Source organism: Muscardinus avellanarius, assembly GCF_963383645.1.
Source record: "Muscardinus avellanarius genome assembly, chromosome: 11".
Taxonomy (NCBI): Eukaryota; Metazoa; Chordata; class Mammalia; order Rodentia; family Gliridae; genus Muscardinus; species Muscardinus avellanarius.
In genome coordinates this window covers 19,535,065-19,554,458 of record NC_137797.1, presented here as the reverse complement: position 1 = coordinate 19,554,458, position 19,394 = coordinate 19,535,065, and the positions used below count along the sequence as shown (strand labels likewise).

Here is a 19,394-nt window from a genome sequence, read left to right as displayed (position 1 = left end):
CCAGGATCGGCTCAATCTATTTCAGAGAGAAATGGCTTGATTTTTCCTTTTTTAGATACTTAATCTGGTTTTGTGTTTTGTATTTCCAGACCTCTTTTTTTTTTTTTTTCATGTTACTTGTCAATCACTGCACAGCTTGCAAATAATGGACTATAGGGCACTGAAACCCTTCTTTTAGGCAAGTCTTTTTTTGTTTTTTTGTTTTTTTGCCTCCCCCTTTGGGTGACAAAAAATGCTGAATTCACTTTAAGGATATATTTCACATTGGCTTCCCAGGCAGACAATTTCAACCAGAGCTATACATGAAATATCAGTATCTATTTTCTGGCAGCTATTGCTCTGCAGCAAGCTTCTAAACCAACGTGGTGACACGGAGTAGGCACCTCTCCGGTCTCTTGGGAGACAGAGTTACAGGGAGGCCCCTGACCTTTTGCTCCTCAGGAAGTTGATTCTGTTCCTTTAAAGAAACAGAACAACTGATGATCTGCTGACAGCTTACAATGGTTAAATCCAAGAGACCACCAGAGTAGTGAGGACCAGAAGGAAATGTGACAATGACTGAAAACAGTCTTATCAGCTTCTTGGCCTCACAATGCACTGGAAACGTGCCCTGCTAGCAAATTCTAGGATTATCTCTTTCAAATGTGGTTGCTAAGAATGGCAATTTCACCACCTTAATCCTTATTGGAGGCCAGAGGTGATATAAAATGACATGAGAAGCAGAAAACAGATTTATAATTTTGCCTTAATAATTTTACTTTTAAAAAGTTGTTTTCATATATTGTTAAGCCATTTTAGTTAGGCCATAAAATGAATATTCCCTATGCCTCCACATTCTACCTTTTTTCCAAAGTTCCTTTTGGAGTTGGCCAACTTATAAAATTCAAGCACTTACTATGTGCGCACATAAGCACATAAATGATAGGATATATCTCTAACCCCAAGGAGAGCATAGATTAATGATAGATTCTCTGTATGAATGGCTTATAATATTTTACCTGATTTATGCATTTTATAAGCCATTCATACCCTCTGCAGATTCATCTGTTGAGGTCCTAACCCTGAGTGTGAGAGAATCACAGTTACAAGATTTTAAAGTCAGATAGAGTAGGGAAAATCCTTCTCTCCAAAGCTAATGGCTGTGTGATACTGTTACCTGCCTTTCTACACCTCTGTTGACCACTTCACCGAGCCAAGGGCCTCTTGAGATGGTGGTACATATGACGTGGCTGCCATTCTACCAGGGGCTAGATTACCAATAAGAACAACAACAACAATGATAAAAATTAAAAGCAAAGCAGCACATAATGAAACAAAGATGAATCAAGAAATCTTTGAAGATCAACATCTGGCCCCAGGGAGATGGTCAGCAATGGTTTGCTAACAGCAGTGCTTCTCACTAAAGCATTCAATTGGAAGACCTTAGAGAATGAAGGCAGGAAACTATAATCATTTACCATGTGTTTAACAAGAGATATAATAAGAAATTAAGTTTTTATTTCACTTGGCTAAATATCCAGACATAGGAGTCTCAGATTGTGTAGTGAATATATGTTAAATTTATAAGGAATTGCCACGCCATTTTCCAAAGCACCAATATATCTTTTTTTTTTTTATTCCACCAGCAAGATGTAAGAATTCCAGTTGTTTGGCACCATGGCAATTGGTGTAGTCAGATTATTTTCCCTGTTTTAGACATGTTAATAGGTGTGCACTGGTCTTTTATTGCAATTCATTTTAATTGGCATCTTTTCATGTGCTTATTTGCTATTTACTTATCCTTTAGGTATTTGATTTCTTATCAAGTTTGGATAGTTCTTTAAATATATGAGATAACAAGGTTTTTACCTGATACATAATTTAGAAATATTTCCCCACCTTCTGTGTCTTTTCACTTATTTAACAGAGCTTTTTGGCGAGGAAGCATCCTTCACTTTGGTGAGATGGGGAGCACCCTCCCCATACACCCGTGTGATTCATGACTGGAAGTTTATCACTTGGACTAGGTTTTGCTTTCACTGAATCACTCTATCAATTTTATTTACAGTATTGGTGTCTGCTCTAGCTTCTGCTTGCTTGGGTTTTATTTGCTCTTCTTTTTTCTGACTTATTTATCTTAAGATAGGAATTTAGAGAATGGTTTAAAAACTTTATTCTTTTCTGATATAGTATGCATTTAGTATGATAAGTTTCCTTCTGAGCACTGTATCACAAAAATGGTGATCTGTTGTGTTTTAGACTTCCTTCAATTCTAAATACTTTTAAATTTCCCTTTAGATATCTTCTTTGACCATGGGCACTTTATATATTTAAATTCTAAATACATGGGGATTTTCTAGATGTTTCTGCTGTGTTCCCAGATGTTTCTTTAATTCAGCAAATGAAAACAAAAACAGGAAATATCAAATTTGTAAGATGCAGCTGAACAGTGCCTAGGAGGACATTATCATTTAATTCTGCCACGGTCAGAAAAATACTTTATATGATTTTAATACTTCTAAATTTATGGAGACTTATGTCACAGAATATCATCTGCCTTGCTAGATATTCCATGTGATTTTGAAAAGAAGGCGTCGCCGACTGGTTTTAGTCAGAGTGTTCTATAAATGTCAATTAAGTCAAGTTGATTGACAACATTCTTCAAGTCTTCTCTATCCTTAATGATTTGATAATCACTTATTTATTATTAAAAGAAAGCTGTTGAAATTTCTGACTCTGTGGGCTTATCTACTCCCCTTAGAGTTCTGAGTTTTGTTTCGTGTACTTTGAAAATCTGCCATCTGGCTTATAAAAGTGTATGATTGATATTCTTTCAATTGACTCCATTGAAATTAATGAAATTATTTTATTTGTCTCTAATAGGAATTTATTACTCTGAAATCTACTCTGTCTCATTTACATCAGGAACCTCAGCTTTCTGTTCATTACTGTTAGTCTGCTGTATATTTTTCTTACCTTTACCTAAAACATAGCTGGATCTTTGTATTTAAAGTTGGTCTTTCATGCTGGAAACAGAGAGTGCAAATGCTCTGCTCTCATGTCGCTGAGGCCAGAAGCAAAAACGAAACAGCAAGGGGAGGAGAAAACATATATAATCCCACACTGCCAGGGACCCCTCCTCAGCAACCAAGTCCTACCTTCAACATGGCTGCCTTGTCTAAGTGAGGCCTAGGGGGACCTTCTAAATCAAAACCACAAGGATGTGTTATTGCAGCACATGGGCTGAGAAGAATGGGCACCCAAAAGAGGACAAGGTTCAATCCGCCTTGGAGGCTGAGGCAGAGGGATCAGGGAGAGTGTCTGAGAGGGTGTGAAGGGCACATCTGGGAAAGTGGGAAGTGGTCTGCTGGCCTGGATGGAAGGAATGCAGGAGGGGAGGGGAGCTGGCTCCATGTGCAGGGGAAGGACTCACTGGGACATGAGTGGGGACAGGCTCGGGGGTTGCTGCCTGCAAAGGTAACATTGCCAATGAGGGCATCTCTGCAGGTGGCGCTGATTGCTGAGACCCAGGATGACACCTGTGTTTTTCTGAGCCTATCTGGAAGGCAAGCCGGTGTCACCAGGAGGAACATGTTTCACACTCAGCCCTGGGGAGAGACACAAGGAACCAGGGAAGGAAGCAGAAGAAGAGGAATTCTCTGCCTCCAAGTCCTGCCCAAGGCTGGTCCTGGGTCCCCACACACCATCTCAGCTGAGAAGGGCCAGGCAGGAAGAGCAAACAAGATGGACTATTTGACAGCGAAGGGCTTACGAAAACCCTCTCTTAGCACCTTTTGCTCAGTACTGTGAACTCAAGGGCTTCAGTCTGATTTCAGCTGAGCTTGCCTGGCCCCTGCTGGACAGAGCCCTTTCCCCTTCTCACCTTCTGCTGCTCTTCTTCAAAAACATACATATTCTTATTTGGTGCATTGTAATTGTATATCATATTGAGGTCTAAAGTGAGATAAATATATATATATATAATTCTTGGAGCACTTGCCTCTTGATGCGACCTTCCTTCCTCTCCCTCTCCATACATGCCTTTGAGATTGGAATTGGTTGTTTTATGTACATAGCATGATCTCAACCATTACACTCTTTACATCTCCACCTCCATCGCTCAGTTGGCATCTCTGCTCTTTGACCTGATGTTACTCTTGTTTTCCGATTTCTATCTATTTTCCACATATAAGAGGAAACACAACTATTCATTTTTTCAGACTGGCTAATTTCTCTTAGCATGATATTCTTGAGTTCCATCTATTTATCCATGAATAGCATAATTGTGTTCTTCTTTATGGCTGAGTAAAATTCCATTGTATGTAGATCCACAGTTTTGTAATCTATTCATCTGTGGATGGACACCTAGGCTGGTTCTAAAATTTGGCTATTGTGAATTGTGCTGCTAAACAAGGACATGCACCTATCGCTATAATATTCTGACTTCAATCCCTTTGGAAAAATGTCCAGGAGCCGTATTGCTGAGTCATATGGTGATTCTATTCCCAATCTTCTAAGAAACCTTCACACTGATCTCCATAGTGGCCTGACTGGTTTGTAGCCCCACCAACAGTGTAAAATAATTCCTACTCCCTCACATTCTCATCAACATTTATTATTGTTTGTGTTCTTAATGATTGATGTTCTAACTGGAGTTAAATGGGATCTCAGTGTACTTTTGATTTCCATTTTCCTGATTGCTAATAATATTGAACATTATTTCATGTATTTATTGGCTATTTGTATTTCATCTTTTGAGAAGGGTCTATTCCGTTCTACTTCTATTTATTGTGTTATTTGTTGTTGTTGTTTTTTGCAGTACTGGGGATGGTACCCAAGCTCTTTGTATATTCTAGATATTAGTCCCTTATCAGAGAGGTAGATGGCATAGATCTCCCATTCTGTAAGCTCTCTATATAGATACTTTATAGTTTCCTTTGCTGCACAGAAACTTTTTAATTTTATATCATCCCATTTATTAGTTATTATTTTAATTTCCTGAGCTTTTGAGATCTTATTGAGAAAGTTTATACCAGTACCTATATATTGGAGTGTTGGTCTTTGATCCATCTTGAGTTATGCAGGGTAAGAAGTTGGGCTTAATTTCACAAATGGATAGCCAGTTTTCCCAACACCATTTGTTGAAAAAATTAGTAATACAGTTAATAATCTGGCCATTGCCATCTTTTGAGACCCAATTAAACCAATTTATCTTATCAAGAGTAAATTATTTTTGGTAAATGTTAATAATATCCACTAGGGGAGCGATGAGAGCTCTAGTTCTCCTCCCCAGACAGCCCTATTCCACTTTGTAATCCAGTATTATCTAAGTGTCCACTAACCCAAGACTCTATCTTTACTAGGCTGGAAGGTCATGGAAATAAAGACCAGGTCTGTGAGCTCACCCTACACCCAGGACCTTACAAGGTGTCTGGTTTGAACAAGTGTCAAATAATTCATTTTCTACATGATGGTAATCATTACAGTGCCAAATCTGAAAATAGAGAGTGAGGATATCCACTCAGAATCATAGCAGCTGTTCCCTGTGTAGTGCCTAACATTCCCAGTCCCTACCACAGCCTGCCAGGAAAATGGCACTGTCCAGCCTACACTCAAGCTGAGTCTCAGAGCCAGGCACAGCTTTGCCAAAGGGACACACCTGTCAAAGGGCAGAGCTAGGATTCAAAACCAGAGCATCCCGACTGCAACAGCCTGGCTATTCCCAGGACATCATCGCATCTCACGTGGCCACTAGACTCGTTGGAGAGCAGCATAAACCAGCATCTCGTTTCTCAAACAGACACGTGAATCCTCGCTGCATGTCACTGTGAGTTCTCCTTCCCTCTCCTCACAGACAGCTCTGTCATCTGTGCTGTGGTCCTGGGGTGTGGTCACTGTTAGATCAGCCGCCTGCAGAGCATCTACCTGGCTTTGAAGCCTGGCTCTGCCACTGCTGTGGAAGGAAAGCTCACAGACTCAAAATGTGCTATGCAGACACTGTTGTTTACTGATATTCTGCCTGCAAGAGAGAACAGGCAGAGCCAGAGAGGAAAGCACCGATTGACGGGCAACTTGATTCTCTCACTTCTCTCTCACCTCCACATACCTTCAAGTTATGAACGTATTTAAAAATAAACTAGCCTATCAAGTAAGCCACAAGGGTGTCTTAGAAAACTGCCTCTCAGTTCTTGAAAGTCTCTTTACAATAACTGCTGCTATGATCTGAATGTTTGGTCTTCTGGTGTATTCATCTTTTTGTTACTATAATGAAATACTTGAGGCAGGCCAACTTTATAAGAAAAAGAGGTTCCTAGCTCACAGTTTTGGAGGTTCAAGGGCATGGTGTTAGTGTGGCTGGGCTCTGGTGAGGGTCCTCTCGGTGTATCACAATATGTAACAAGCACACGTGTGAGGAAGAGTTCACGTGGCTAGGCAGGAGGGCAGAGAGTCAAGGTGGGATCGGGCTCAGGCATTTATAACAACTTCTTATGAAAGTTAATAACCAGGGTGCCATCAGAAATATCTTAATCCCTTATGAAGCCACACCCCTAAAGACCTAAGGACCTCCCACTATCCCTCCCCTTAAAGGTTCCCCACCTCCCTGGGGACCAAACCTCCAACATATGAAACGTTAGGGTACACACCAAATCACAGGACCCTGACGTTCATGTGTTGAAGTCTAATCTCCAATGTGATGGTTTATGAAGATGGGACCTTCGGGAGGGGGGATAGATCATGAGGACAGAGGCCTCATGAGTCGCCCCAGAGAGCTGCCAGGCCCCTTCCACAGCAAGAGGAAAGCTTCTCTGAACTGGAAGACAGGCCTCCCCTAGTCCCTGGATCCCTCAGCACATCAGTCTTTCAGCCTGAACTGCCCAGCTTCCAGCACTGTGAAAACGAGACTTCTATTGTTTCTAAGCCACCCAGTCTAAGGTGTTTTGCTATGGCAACCCACTAAGAAAACGTCTCTTTCACGTTCTGTGGATGCTGACTCCATGTGGCCTGGGGGGTGCAGAGCAGAACTAGCTTGGGGCACAGGAAACTGGGGGCAGAGGCCCCTTTGGATGGGAGTGAGAGGAGGGTAGACCCTTCTAGAGGAGAGGTGCATGTGCCCCTTGTTACCACTTGCCAGCTGGGTGGCTTTGGACAAGTCACTTAACCACTCAATACCTGTACACTCAGCTAGAAAGTGAGGCAAAATTAGCCCTCGCTTTCAGGGGGTGGCTGTGGGCCCTGAACACGGGCACCTTTACTATCACCTGGAACGAGATCATTAGCTGTTTCACTGAAGGCGCTTTTCTTGCCAACTTGGATTTGGGATGACGCTTGATCTTGACGTTTGATCACCCCAAAAACCTCTCATGGCCTTTACGCGAGTTCAGCCTGGTGTCCAGCTGAAGTCATGAAATAAGGTCAGGATCCCTTATTTCAACATCAGGACGCGTCCAAATCAGCCTTGAACCCAAGTTCACTAAGCACACAAAGTGAGGACTACCACTGAGTATAAAAAGCAGAAAGTTTTTCATCCTTGCTACAAGAGTATATCTTAAATTTCTGTCACTTGCCCATAGTTTAGCTTCTCTGGTTTGGGCATAGGAACATTTGGCTTTTTTTTTTTTTTTTTTTTTTTTTTTGCCAACTGTCCCTCTGCCTCTGCCTCCGTATGAAATTTGTAAGTATTCCCTGAAGGTTGACTGTGAATGCCTGTGAAATCCTCTAATAAATGTTGACAAATGTTCCACTTCAGGTCTAATTCAACTCAGAAGTATAAAATCCATGCTTGTTTGGAAGTAGCAAATCTAAATCTGCTTATCCTGTTATACACTCTCTTAACTGGCCCCAGGTATCCTATCTGACATCATCAACCCCACCACGGCCGAGTTCCAGCCCCACCGAACCTTATCACTTCCAGAGCAGCCCAGAACTTTGTACAACGAAAGACATTGTACTTGCCATTCTCTCTCCCTGAAATGCCCTTCCCTTCAAAGCATGACCAACTCCTACTGCAGCTTCAAAACCCCAGCTTAAATGACTCCTTGGAAACATCAAACTCTCCAAGAAGCATAAATAGCTCCCTTCTCTGGGCTCCCTCTATTCCCAGCCTAGCACCCTGCTGAAAGGCCTGGCTTTAGAGTCATGCTAAGGGTGGAGCTCATTTTCCAGCTTTGCCACATATAAACCATAAAGCCTTGGGCAAGTTAGGTGAACTCTCTCAGGACCCAAAGCCTGAAGGTTGCAACGGAATGATTTGCTCGTCTCATTGCAAGGTGTGGAGCAATGGCTCAAGGAGTGGGTGGCAGTGTCTTCAGCAACACTCAGCCACCTCCCCTAGGAAGCCCCACATGACACCTCCAGGGCCTCTACTATTTCTCACCCCAGCAAGCAGCCCACTAACCGGTACATTGTAGGAGCTCCATGCACCCTTTGCAGGACGCTCCTGTGTGGACCTGAATGGCTGACTGAGCTGTTTGATTTCCTAGAGTGCCCAGGAGGAGCGGGGTCGCCCTGCAGCGGCAGGGGCAGATGTGCTGAGGGCATTGGAGGGAACGGAAGCTGCTCCTGCCAGGTATGGTCAGCATTCAGGAGGTTTCTCCCTCTCCCTGGTCTATCCCCCATCTACCTGTCTGGTCCTCCTAAACACATGCACTAGGGTGAGTCTCTAAGGGGCAGTGGTGTTAATGGAATACACAATATGTAACAAAAATGACTTCCTAGAGGCTGGGGACCTTTAGGCAAGTTAACTAACTGTTCAGCCTTCACCATACCCATCTGTGAAATGGGCCTGAAATGAGATCCATGTAATGACATCTACTGAAGAAGTAAAATGAGATCATGTATGTAAAGATATTTTGGAGCTGTGCGAGGTGGTGCACACCTGTAATCTCAGTACTTGGGAGGCTGAGCCAGGAGGATTATAGGTTTGAGACCAGCCCCAGCAACTTAGTGAGACCCTGTTTGAAAACAAAAAAATAAAAAGGAGCCATAGCTCAGAGGTAGAATGCCCCTGGGTTTCATCTCAGGAAACACACACACACACACACACACACTTTATATTTTATATATTTTACATAAATTTTATATATATTTATATTATGTATATATAACCACTGCTGTTAGCAGACAGCCCTCTATGTCTGTCCACGTCCATGTCCTTTGCCATCCACTGAGTCTGCCAACTGAAGAATTTCTTTATCTCATAAAAGTGATTTTTAGCAACTTTCAAGCCTTAGAGGATTTAAGCACAAAGAAACCCTCCTGAAAGCGATGGAGCAACTGCCTTCAGAAATGCAAAACCTAAAAAGTCTGCATTGCACCCTGGGGTGGAACTGTGATGAGGCTGCCGGGGCTCACTGTCTATTTATATCGTTGGGCTGACAGAGCGGCTTTCTTCTGCAGCTCTCCAGATCCTCGGTGGCACAGGGAATCTTGCACGCATTTTCACACAAAAGCAGCAAGAGTAAAGGGGGAAACCGAAAGGAACTTTGAGAAGAGTCAGTGAGGGAAGATATATCTGAGAAACAAATACTGAGCATCTGTAGGAAATCCCAGGGCCCGCTACACATCCCAAGTCACCTGTGTCTGACATCACCCACTTGGCTGTTTTGCAGAAAGGGTTTGGCGGAACAGCCTGTGAAATGTGCGCGGATGACAGCTTGTTTGGACCCACCTGTTCATCAGGTAGGTCTGCTTTGTGTGATCGATGCATGTGTAAGGGTTGAAAGTCCCCAGAGAGACTGTTCCTTGGAGAGAAAACACTGACCAGATAGATACGTGTAGCCAGCTCTGTGCAGGGGAAGCGAAACACTGACAATAGATCAGATCAAATACAATCGTTGCCAAGAGATCTCCCATCAGGCCCCACCTCCTAAGGGTCCCACCACTGAGAACCAAGCCTCCAACACATCGGACCCTTGAGGGACAAACCAACCACAGCAAAGGTTGCAAATGTTTGTCAGAGCAGCAATCAGATGCTAATACACACAGTCAGTCATCAGGGGAGAGCTGTCAGTGTCTCAGCACTTCAAGTTCCCAAAGAGCCATCCTAAGGTTCACCAAAACCCTCAGGCGAAGGGCCACAGATGCTGGAAGTTGGCTGGAATGCGTGGAATCAGCAAGACCTAAAGAACAAAGGGACAGTAGGGACAGTATCTGCCAGATTCATGGCTCCCAAGAAGGAGCATATTGGGAGGCCTTTCTTCAATACCACCTTGGTTCTGTTTTTTATGGAATCAACTAAATCGGGAAAACTGCTTTGATTCAAACACTTGCAAGAAAACCTAAGCACACAAATAAGCATACTATCCCATAAGTTTGCACATTCTGCATGACATTTCACTTGCAACAGTGGAAGCATTGCATCTTCCTAGCCTGTGCCTGGAAGGCAACACATCATTGGATCTCAATCTTCAGTACCTTCCATGGTGCTGCCTGCATGGCACATTCACAACCAGTGTTGGCTGGATAAATAAATGTGTGAATAAACAAATAATACACCCCAGCGATATTATCCCGACCAAGAAGCATGATTTTATGGAGGGAGGAGAGCATAGACTTTTGACTCAAACTGGATTTTGGCTCTAGGACTGCTAATAATAGAACCTGGATAAGTATACAGAGCAAACTAGCAAGACCCTGTTTCAAAGCAAACAATAAATAGTGCTAGGAGTGTAGCTTGGAGGTAGAGTGCTCCTGGATTCAATTTCTACTACCACAAAAAAATACATGAATAAAAGCTTATTTCATAAGTCTGTCAGCAAAAATCAAATGTAAAGTAGATAGTGGCACGCTACATGTTTTTCACATTAATGTCACATTAAGCAGAGTTAACTAAAAGATAATTAACTACTTAGAAATGACAACATTATTATTACACTGTTATAATATTGGCCTTTCCCTACCCTAATACTAGAATTATGTATACTAAATAAATACTGAAATAAAAAGGAAGAAAGAAAATGTCAAACTTTGCTTAGTTCTCAAGAAAGTAATTGTTTAGGTGTGGAAAATTAGAAAGGCCATAAACCATGTTACCTCCAAGAAATTGGTGTTGGTTACTGATGGGCACAAAGACACATGGAAATTCCAAACATTTACAAATAGAGGAAGTAGCCTCCTTTCCCACCTGTTTTTTTTCCCCCCAATGGAAAAAATGCAAATAATAAAGATGGTTTAGAATCCACTTTAAGTTAAAAAAAAATTGGAAACTCAACTAAAAAGTCCTCATTCTGGGTTCCAATAAAAATACCTTCTATGATGATGGAAATGGTCTATTTTTGCACTATCCCCCAACACTGTAGCCATTAACCACATGTGGCCATTGAACACCTGAAATGTGGCTAATGTGACTGAGGAAATGAATTTTAAGCTGTAGTTCATACTAATTGATTTAAATTTAAGCAACCACACATGACTAGTGGCCGCTATATTGGATAGCGTAACTCAAAAACGTAATAGTTAAGAGAACAGGCCTTGAAGTCAGGCTAGCCTGAGTTTGAAATCAAGCCCAGCTGCTGCGTGACCTTGGCCAAGCGACTTCACCTCCCTCAACTTCCCTCAGTAAAACAGAAATAAGATCTGCCTCACGGCGTTAACACAGCAAAGCTGTTAGCATGTCACGAGCCCTCTCTCAGTGGGAACAAGAATTGAGGACAGAAACAGTCCACCAGTGAGCAAACCACCAAATGAATGAAGAATGAATGAATGGGAGACTTGGTGATGGCTGTCATTTCCCATGAGCAAGGGTCGTGGAAGCTTGCAAGCCCTTTCAGCCAGGCGTCCACTGGGTGCCAGTGTCGTTTCGTCCAAGTGACGCTGGTCCTGGGCGGTGGCGGTGACGCCTGGAAGTAGGACAGCTCTGTTAGGTGCAGCCTATTTTTAACACTGACTCTAACCCGCTGCCAGAGCGCTCTGCTCCCGGGCTGTTTATCGACTAGAGATGATTCAGAGCTGTACCCACCGAAGGTCTGCATGTCCGCTGCCAAGGCCCCAGCTCCTCCGCGCCTCCCTCCCAGCTAGGGCAGAAGGCAAAGCCCACTTTCCCTCACGTGACTCCCTGGCAATCCCACAACCACGTATTGTTAATGGGCGACCAGCATTTACCGAGCATCACGTGTGCCAGGAATGGGGAAAGAGGCTTCACGTGGGTGATCTCTGCGGATCCTCAGCACGCCTCTTAAGCTGATATCCTCCCTCTGTGGGGGGAAGCAGCAGAGAGGTCAGGCAAGGCCATGCAGCTGCTATGGGCCAGAGGCAAGATTTCATTCCAGGAGCCTGACTTCAGAGCCCAGGCCCCTGAGCACTGACCATCTGCCCCTGGTGAGCATTAGGCCCCAGAAAGGTGATGGGAATCCTTCAAGGGACAAGATTTGGTCCCTGTCCCCAGGGAGCTGGAAACAAAAGCAACAATCCATACACACTGTGCACCACCCACATGAGAGTCCTCAGGAACAGGCAGCTCGCTCTGCCGTAGTTCATGTCATGGGGACTGCGCCCCCTCCCTATGGCCACAAGAGCTCTGGCTTCAGCCTCTTTAAGGTCACATCACCCAAGTTTTCCATGTGTCTAGAGGTCCCTGCACAAAGCACTGAGGCCTGCTTGGCGAGGCTCATTCACAAAGTTCACAGGCTTTCAGAGACCACCTGGGGATCCCTCTGCCACTTGCTTCTCTTGGTGCTGGCCGGTGGCCCTGTAATGCATGTCAGAGGCACTGCCCGTGCCGGGTCAGCTAACTCAGTACAGAGGCCCCTGGAAGACAGGACAGAAGGAGAGGTTCACACGGGGCCCCCGGCACGTGGCCAGGGGCAAGCTTGCCAAGGAGATCGCTGCATGGATTAGTATCTGAGCCGCCCCTCCACTCGCCTCAGCACCCTCCCCCCTTCTGCTGACTGCGAGGCCATGCTTAGGACACCGGCAGCAGTTTGTCCTTGAGAAGCTGGCTTTCCTGCTACTCTGTGAGCCCCTTGAATTGGGCTTCCAATGGGTAATTGAAATCCAGTTACCTGTATTTGTATACCTCTTGCCTAATGCAGCTCCTACGAGGTAGGAGCCGGGTATGTGTTTTATAATCAGATTGAATGAACTCTTTTCTATTAAGTCTCGTGTAGTACCTCTCCCCCCACTCCAGTTACCTCCATAGCCAACTTGACTTCTCTCCAGAGCACGCCAGTTTTATAAAGCTCCGATGCGAGGTGGGCATCACAGGGCTGGACTGAAACACAAGCAATGGCGATCGGTCATTCAACTTATTTCTTCACACCGAGCAAGCTCTCGGGCTGTGCATCGCCCACGTTTTCATCTATAACACAGGATAAGAATGACGCCCACTTCCCAGGGTGTTGTGAGCATTGAATTAGAGGATGCACACAAAGAACTTGAAAATTCATAGTAAAGTGCTCCACAGAGGGAAATACAGAACCAAGCTTTGGGTGTGTTGCGTGAGAGACATGCCTTGGGCACAAGATTTAAGAAAAGAAAAAAAAACCTCTATAATCAAGATAAGTAATCCTGTTAGTTCCCTAGGTACTGGAACAAAGTCCTTCAAGCAGAGAGTCGGGGTGGCTTATTATCTCTGTCCTGAAAGACAGATGTTCAAAATCAAGTTGATGGCAGGGCCACGCTCCTTTCAAACCCTTGAGAAGGCCGGGCATGGTGGCGCACGCTTTGTAATCCCCGCGCCTGGGAGGCGGAGACAGGAGGATCGCGCAGGTTCGAAGCCAGCCATGCTGGCTTAAGAGACCCTGTTTCCAAATTTAAAAAAAGTATAAAAAATAGGTCTGGGAGTGTAGCCTGGAGGTAGAAGGGCTTCCAGGAACCCCAGTACCACCCAAAAAACAAACACACAAACCCTTGGGAAGGATCCTCCTGCCTCTTCCAGCTTCTGGCAGCACCGGGTGTCCTTGGCTGTGGCCACCTCCCTCCAGCCTCCAAGTCCATCTTCACGTGGCTTCCTCCCCTCGTGGGTCTGCATCTTCTTTTTAATAGGGATACTGGTCCTATTAGACGAAGAGCCCCCCTCACTCTGGTACAACCTCATCTTAACTTGTCCATCTGCAACATCCTATTTCCAAATAAGGGTCCTTCTGATGTTTTGTACTTTAGGACGCTAGCATGTTCTATGGGGAGAAGAAAAATCAGCCTATAGCGATGATCCTTTAAAATTCATGAACAAAACATCAGACTGTTAAATAAGAGCAAGATGCACCTGTGAGCTCGCCCTGCCCGGCCTCCCTCTTGTTCTAACCCTGGCCCTGCCACCTTCTGTCCTTCCTTAAAATTTAGTTGAGTGGTTACAGTAAGATCATAAGGAACCGCAAAAGATGTGATGAAGAAACAGAGTGGAGGAAGGCCTTCTAAGGGGCTCTAATCTATTAAGAAAGAAAAATCAAGAAAAAATAGGCAGCTCTGGCCCTGTCCGCTGGTAAAGGGCCCCATTGCTATCAGCAGGCTGTGGTGTCTCCTGCCGAGCATGAGGAATTTTACACAATACCACTGTCAGAACAAGACTCATGATAGCAATCCTAGGAATTTCACAAAATATCACCAACAGACAAGGTCTCGCCATAGAAATTCTGGGCACCATTATCCATAAGTCATACATTGAAAACACCAGCGCTAATAAAAGATGGCGCCAAGATTCAAACTAGGGTCTCTAGGAATTCAAACCATGGTTTCCCCCGCCTCATCGTGCAGATTCTCAGTAAGGGCTGCCTGAAAATATGGCCTTTCCAGAATCTTTAGAAGCAGTCCATTGGTATGATCATGGAAACTCCCCGTTCTCTGCCCGCAGTGTGCGACTGTGTACACGGCGTGTGCAACAGTGGACTCCGGGGCGATGGGACCTGCAAGTGCTACTCTGCGTACAAGGGCCCCCGCTGCGACCGACGTAAGTGCTGCTACTTTACCTAGCGCCGCACCAGACCGATGGGCACAGGTGTGCACGTTGCAGATTTATGTTCACTCCCGGGGGTCCAAAAGGGTGAGCATCATCAAGTGTTTTACAGGAGGAAGCTGTAAACTGAAAAGAGAGAGGAGAAGAAGGGAAAAGGTGAGAAGAGGAAAGTAGGAGGGGAGCTTAGTAGCGGCATGGCTACAGCTGTGTTTCCGGAAGGCTGAGCAGGGGGCAGTGTGCAGGAGAGACTGGAGACTGGAGAGGGAGGCACTGGTGCTGGGAGCCAGCAGAGGCCATGGCTCCCTTAGTCGACCTGCTGAGGAGATAAGACAGAGTCTCCATTACGAGCCTCAGAGACAAAATATCGGTACTTGGGAGGCTGAGAAGGGAGAATCACAGGTTCAAGGCCAGCCTTAGCAGCTAAGCAAGGCCCTCAAAAACTTTGGAAGATCCTGTTTCAATTTTTTAAAAATAGGCCGGGCGTGGTGGCGCACGCTTGTAATTTCCGCGCTTGGAAGGTGGAGACAGGAGGATCGCGCAGGTTTGAAGCCAGCCGCCCTGGCTTAAGAGACCCTGTTTCCAAATAAAAAAGTATAAAACAGGTCTGGGAGTGTAGCCTGGAGGTAGATGGGCTTCCAGGAACCCCAGTACCACACACACAAAAAAAATTAAAAATAAATAAATAAAATACAACAGGGTTGGGGTGAAGTTCAGAGGTGAATTCCCCTGGGTTCAATCCCCAGTACCAAAAAATAAAAGTAAAAATAAAAATGAAAAACCCACAGTAACAGCCAAAGGGGAAGAAAACAGGCTCATCAAGTCTACCTAGCTCACCAAAGGTCACTGAACTAGTGAACAGAGGGGACTCGAGCCATCCAAACCCAAGGGAAACCTATTAGCCTGCCCCCAACTGAGAGAGAGAAACCAGAGGGAGGTTTAAGCGAAGTTTAATGTGAAGATAATGGTATATGAGTTGCTGTTTTTAAAAAATGCAGAGACCTCCAGAAATGATAGAGCAGAACAAAGGTAGCCCAACTGTGGTAGGAGGCGTCCACTGGCATGGCTGAGTTCAAGCCTTGGCAGAGAAGCTTTGATGACAAAGAAGCTGGCTATTTTTCCCAGGCCAGCATTTGACCACCCTCACCTGGCTCAGGATGACCAAAGCAGTTGATGAGCTGCAGCCGGTGGGCCAAGATGCAAAGGAAGTGGCTAATATGGCCTGGAGTACTCAGGATCCCTGTGGAGAGGGCAAGGGGGGAGGGCTGCTGGGTCCAGGCCAAAGATACCAGGTCACAGAGGAATGGTGCAGTCTGGGTGCACAGCTGGGGCCAAGCATCCCTGAAGGGAGGATTCAGCTGCAACAAATTCAGCAGAAGCGCTAACCCACACCCTGCATCCAAGAGGAGCTCCTGCCTCCGGCTCTGCCCACCGGCGCCCTCTACTGGCAAAGTTTAGCATTTCTCTGTAAAAGAGAAGCCTGCAGGGCCCAGCCCTGCTGGCAGAGCAGGTTCTGAAGGGTGAATCTGCAGCCAAGATATTAAGAAATTGGTCGAGCTGCCTGTGGCACTAGCCTTGCTCAACTTGTCCTCTGGATTTTAGGGCTCTATAAAATGAAAAGGTTAGACAAGGTTGAAATTCAACAAATGCAAACTCGAAAGCCACTGAGGTGCTATCAGCAGTGTTTAATAGTCAGGTGAGTAAGACTCAGCCCCTGTCTTCTCTTCTGTGGAGGACACGGTCATGCAAACACCAACTCAGGGGAACCTTGGTCAACCTCCCTGACACCCCATCACTGCCCAGTGAGCTCAGTCTTCTCAGTAAGACAGGGACCCGGTGCAGGAGCCAGCCCAATGGAGAACGCTGGCAGATTTGCTTCCAAGTACAAAAATATTCCTGTTGATTTGGAACATAAAAAAGACACTGGAACCAAAATATTTGCAATTCACATACTAGATGATTCTTAATAATAATATAAAGTCTGTGACCCGATTTTAAAAATAGGTCTAAGAGCGACTAATACTCAGAATAAGAAATGAAAGCTTGCAATAAACATGCAAAGGTGACAGACCCACCAGTAACCACACAAATACAGACGAAAGCCAACTGAATGGAATGGCAGTCCCAGAGGTTCTGGTTTGACTCAGTTTTCATGTTTTGCCCATATGTTACAAATTGAAAAAGTGGGCAAAATCTATGGGTATGAAAAAAATGACAGTGGGGTTGTGGGTTCCTGCCACCTACGGGGGAACATTATCTACTGAATTTTGTGTGTGTGTGGTACTGGGGTTCCTGGAAGCCCTTCTACCTCCGGGCTACACTCCCAGACCTATTTTATATTTTTATTTGGAAACAGGGTCTCCTAAGCCAGCGCACGCGGCTGGCTTCGAACCTGCATGATCCTCCTGTCTCCGCCTCCCAAGCGTGGGGATTACAAGCGTGCGCCACCACGCCCAGCTTATCTATTGAATTTTAAGGCACGTTTATGGGATGCTGCTCTGGCACTTCTAGGGGATCACCCTGGAGGAAATGAGGACTAAGCACCAGTAAGTAAAGATGTATGCACACAGAAATCCATGCCGGTTCTGTTTGTAAGAGGAAAACAAGCTGGGAATAACTTGAGCACTGGAATGAGTTGGACACATCTGGATGCGCTGTGTACTGGCTAGAAGAATGCTAGCTGCTATGAGAAAGAAACACAAAAATTCAGCAGCATAACGGGGTTCTGAATCTATGCACCAAGGCACCCCTGGGTTTACACCAAATCCACCAGCTGCTACTGGAGATCTTAAATAGTGGACGGAAACACAGCGATGCCTCAGCTCGATGCCACGGGACCTGCTGGCTGGAGCTAATTCATTACTTCAACATCAGACCGTAAAACATTCCTTTCCGTGACATCCTGCCTTTGCCTCGCTGCGTTTTCAGAGGCTGCTGTGTTAAAAAGCAAGCAAAGGCCACGTACACAGCAGAGAGGCTAGAATGAGGATGCCAATAAAATCGGAGGCCAAGGTTTAGGAAATTGTGCTGTGCGGCCCAACAGACTCACAGGACTCATTTGAAAGTAAAAGGGGTTCTTTGGGAATGAAATCAAAATATTTTTCTTTCTATCGACCATGTTACTTTGGGTAACGGCTACTAAGTTTTCATCTTATCAATAGTGTTGAGCTCTTTGGTTCTAAATTTAATAAATGGGGCTATTAGGTATGTGTCAGGGGGTGGGGGAACCATGATCACTTACTGAGATACTAAAGACTCTGTGATCTGAGGCATCTGGGAACCTCTGGCTAACATACTCCTGTAACCGCCCGATGTGCGTGTGGCTGCCCACTTGCTGCTACATGGCGATTACAGACCCAGAGCATCCCATCTTAATAGTGCTTGACAGCCATTTCTATTACCCCTATATCATGAAATTCTATGCAGTTATTAGAGATTAGTGTAAGCCCTTCAAGACTTCCATAACATGTCATTTTTTGGGGGAGGGAGCGGTACTGGGGATGGAACCCAGGGGCACTCTACCTCCAAGATACTCCCCCTGCCCTATTTCTTATTCTTTATTTTGAAACAGGGTCTCACTAAGTTGTGGAGGGGCTCGCTAAGTAGCTGAGGCTGTCCGCGAACCATGATCCTCTGGTCTCAGCCTCCGGAATGCTGGGATTACAAATGTGTGCCACCACGCCTTGCTTATTCTTTATTTTGAAACAGGGTCTCACTGAGTTGCAAAGGCCTCATTAAGTAGCTGAGGCTGGCCACAAACCACGATCCTCCTGTCTCAGACTCCCAAGTGCTTGCAAGCATGTGCCACCATATCCGGCTCCATAATATGTTATTAAGTTAAAATAAGATTCCTACATTTTTTTTTTTGGTGGTACTAGGGGTGGAACCCAGAAGCTTTTCTACCTCTGGGTTATACTCCCAGACCTATTTTATATTTTACTTGGAAACAGGGTCTCACTAAGTTGCTGAGAGCCTCACTAAGTAGCTGAGGCTGGCTTCGAACCTGTGCGATCCTCCTGTCTCAGCCTCCCAAGCGCGGGGATTACAAGTGTGCACCACCACACCTGGCAGATTGCTACATATTTTAACAGGATTTCATTAGTTGAAAACTCATATAAGCTTATAAGTAACTGTAGAGTATTTTTGTTGTTGGTATCACTTTGGAAATTAAGCAGGAAATTAATAATTAAAACATATTTTTACCATATATATTTTGTGTTTTTAAATTATTGCAAGGAGTATATACTCCTGTCTAGTAAAAGGAAACATTGCAGTTTGGTGGTTCTTTAGAACTGGTTATTCTAATGGGAGTACCTCAACAATCTTCCTGCACAGCGGTGCCTGAGTGCGCAGCCTTGCTCTGCCCAGAAAATTCCAGATGTTCGCCTTCCAGTGAAGATGGAAACAGACTAGAATGCAAATGTCTCCCCAGCTACAGAGGTGATGGAAGGAACTGCGAGCGTGAGTAGAGCTTCAGTCCTGCCGCCTGTTCATTGAGATGTCTGGCTCCTTAACAGGGAAAAAAAATCAC

The 19,394-nt window shown here is 45.0% G+C and overlaps 1 protein-coding gene across 1 annotated transcript in view; it reads left to right on the top strand.

Moving 5' to 3' along the window:
• Positions 1 to 19,394, top strand: part of STAB2 (stabilin 2) — a gene marked incomplete at both ends in the record, with an annotated part of 163,727 nt that overhangs the window by 14,964 nt on the left and 129,369 nt on the right. The window contains 4 exons of the mRNA XM_080704808.1: positions 8,460 to 8,545; positions 9,588 to 9,657; positions 14,765 to 14,860; positions 19,199 to 19,324. Coding sequence (XP_080560934.1) covers positions 8,460 to 8,545; positions 9,588 to 9,657; positions 14,765 to 14,860; positions 19,199 to 19,324 — 378 coding nt within the window. The remainder of the gene's footprint in view (positions 1 to 8,459; positions 8,546 to 9,587; positions 9,658 to 14,764; positions 14,861 to 19,198; positions 19,325 to 19,394) is intronic.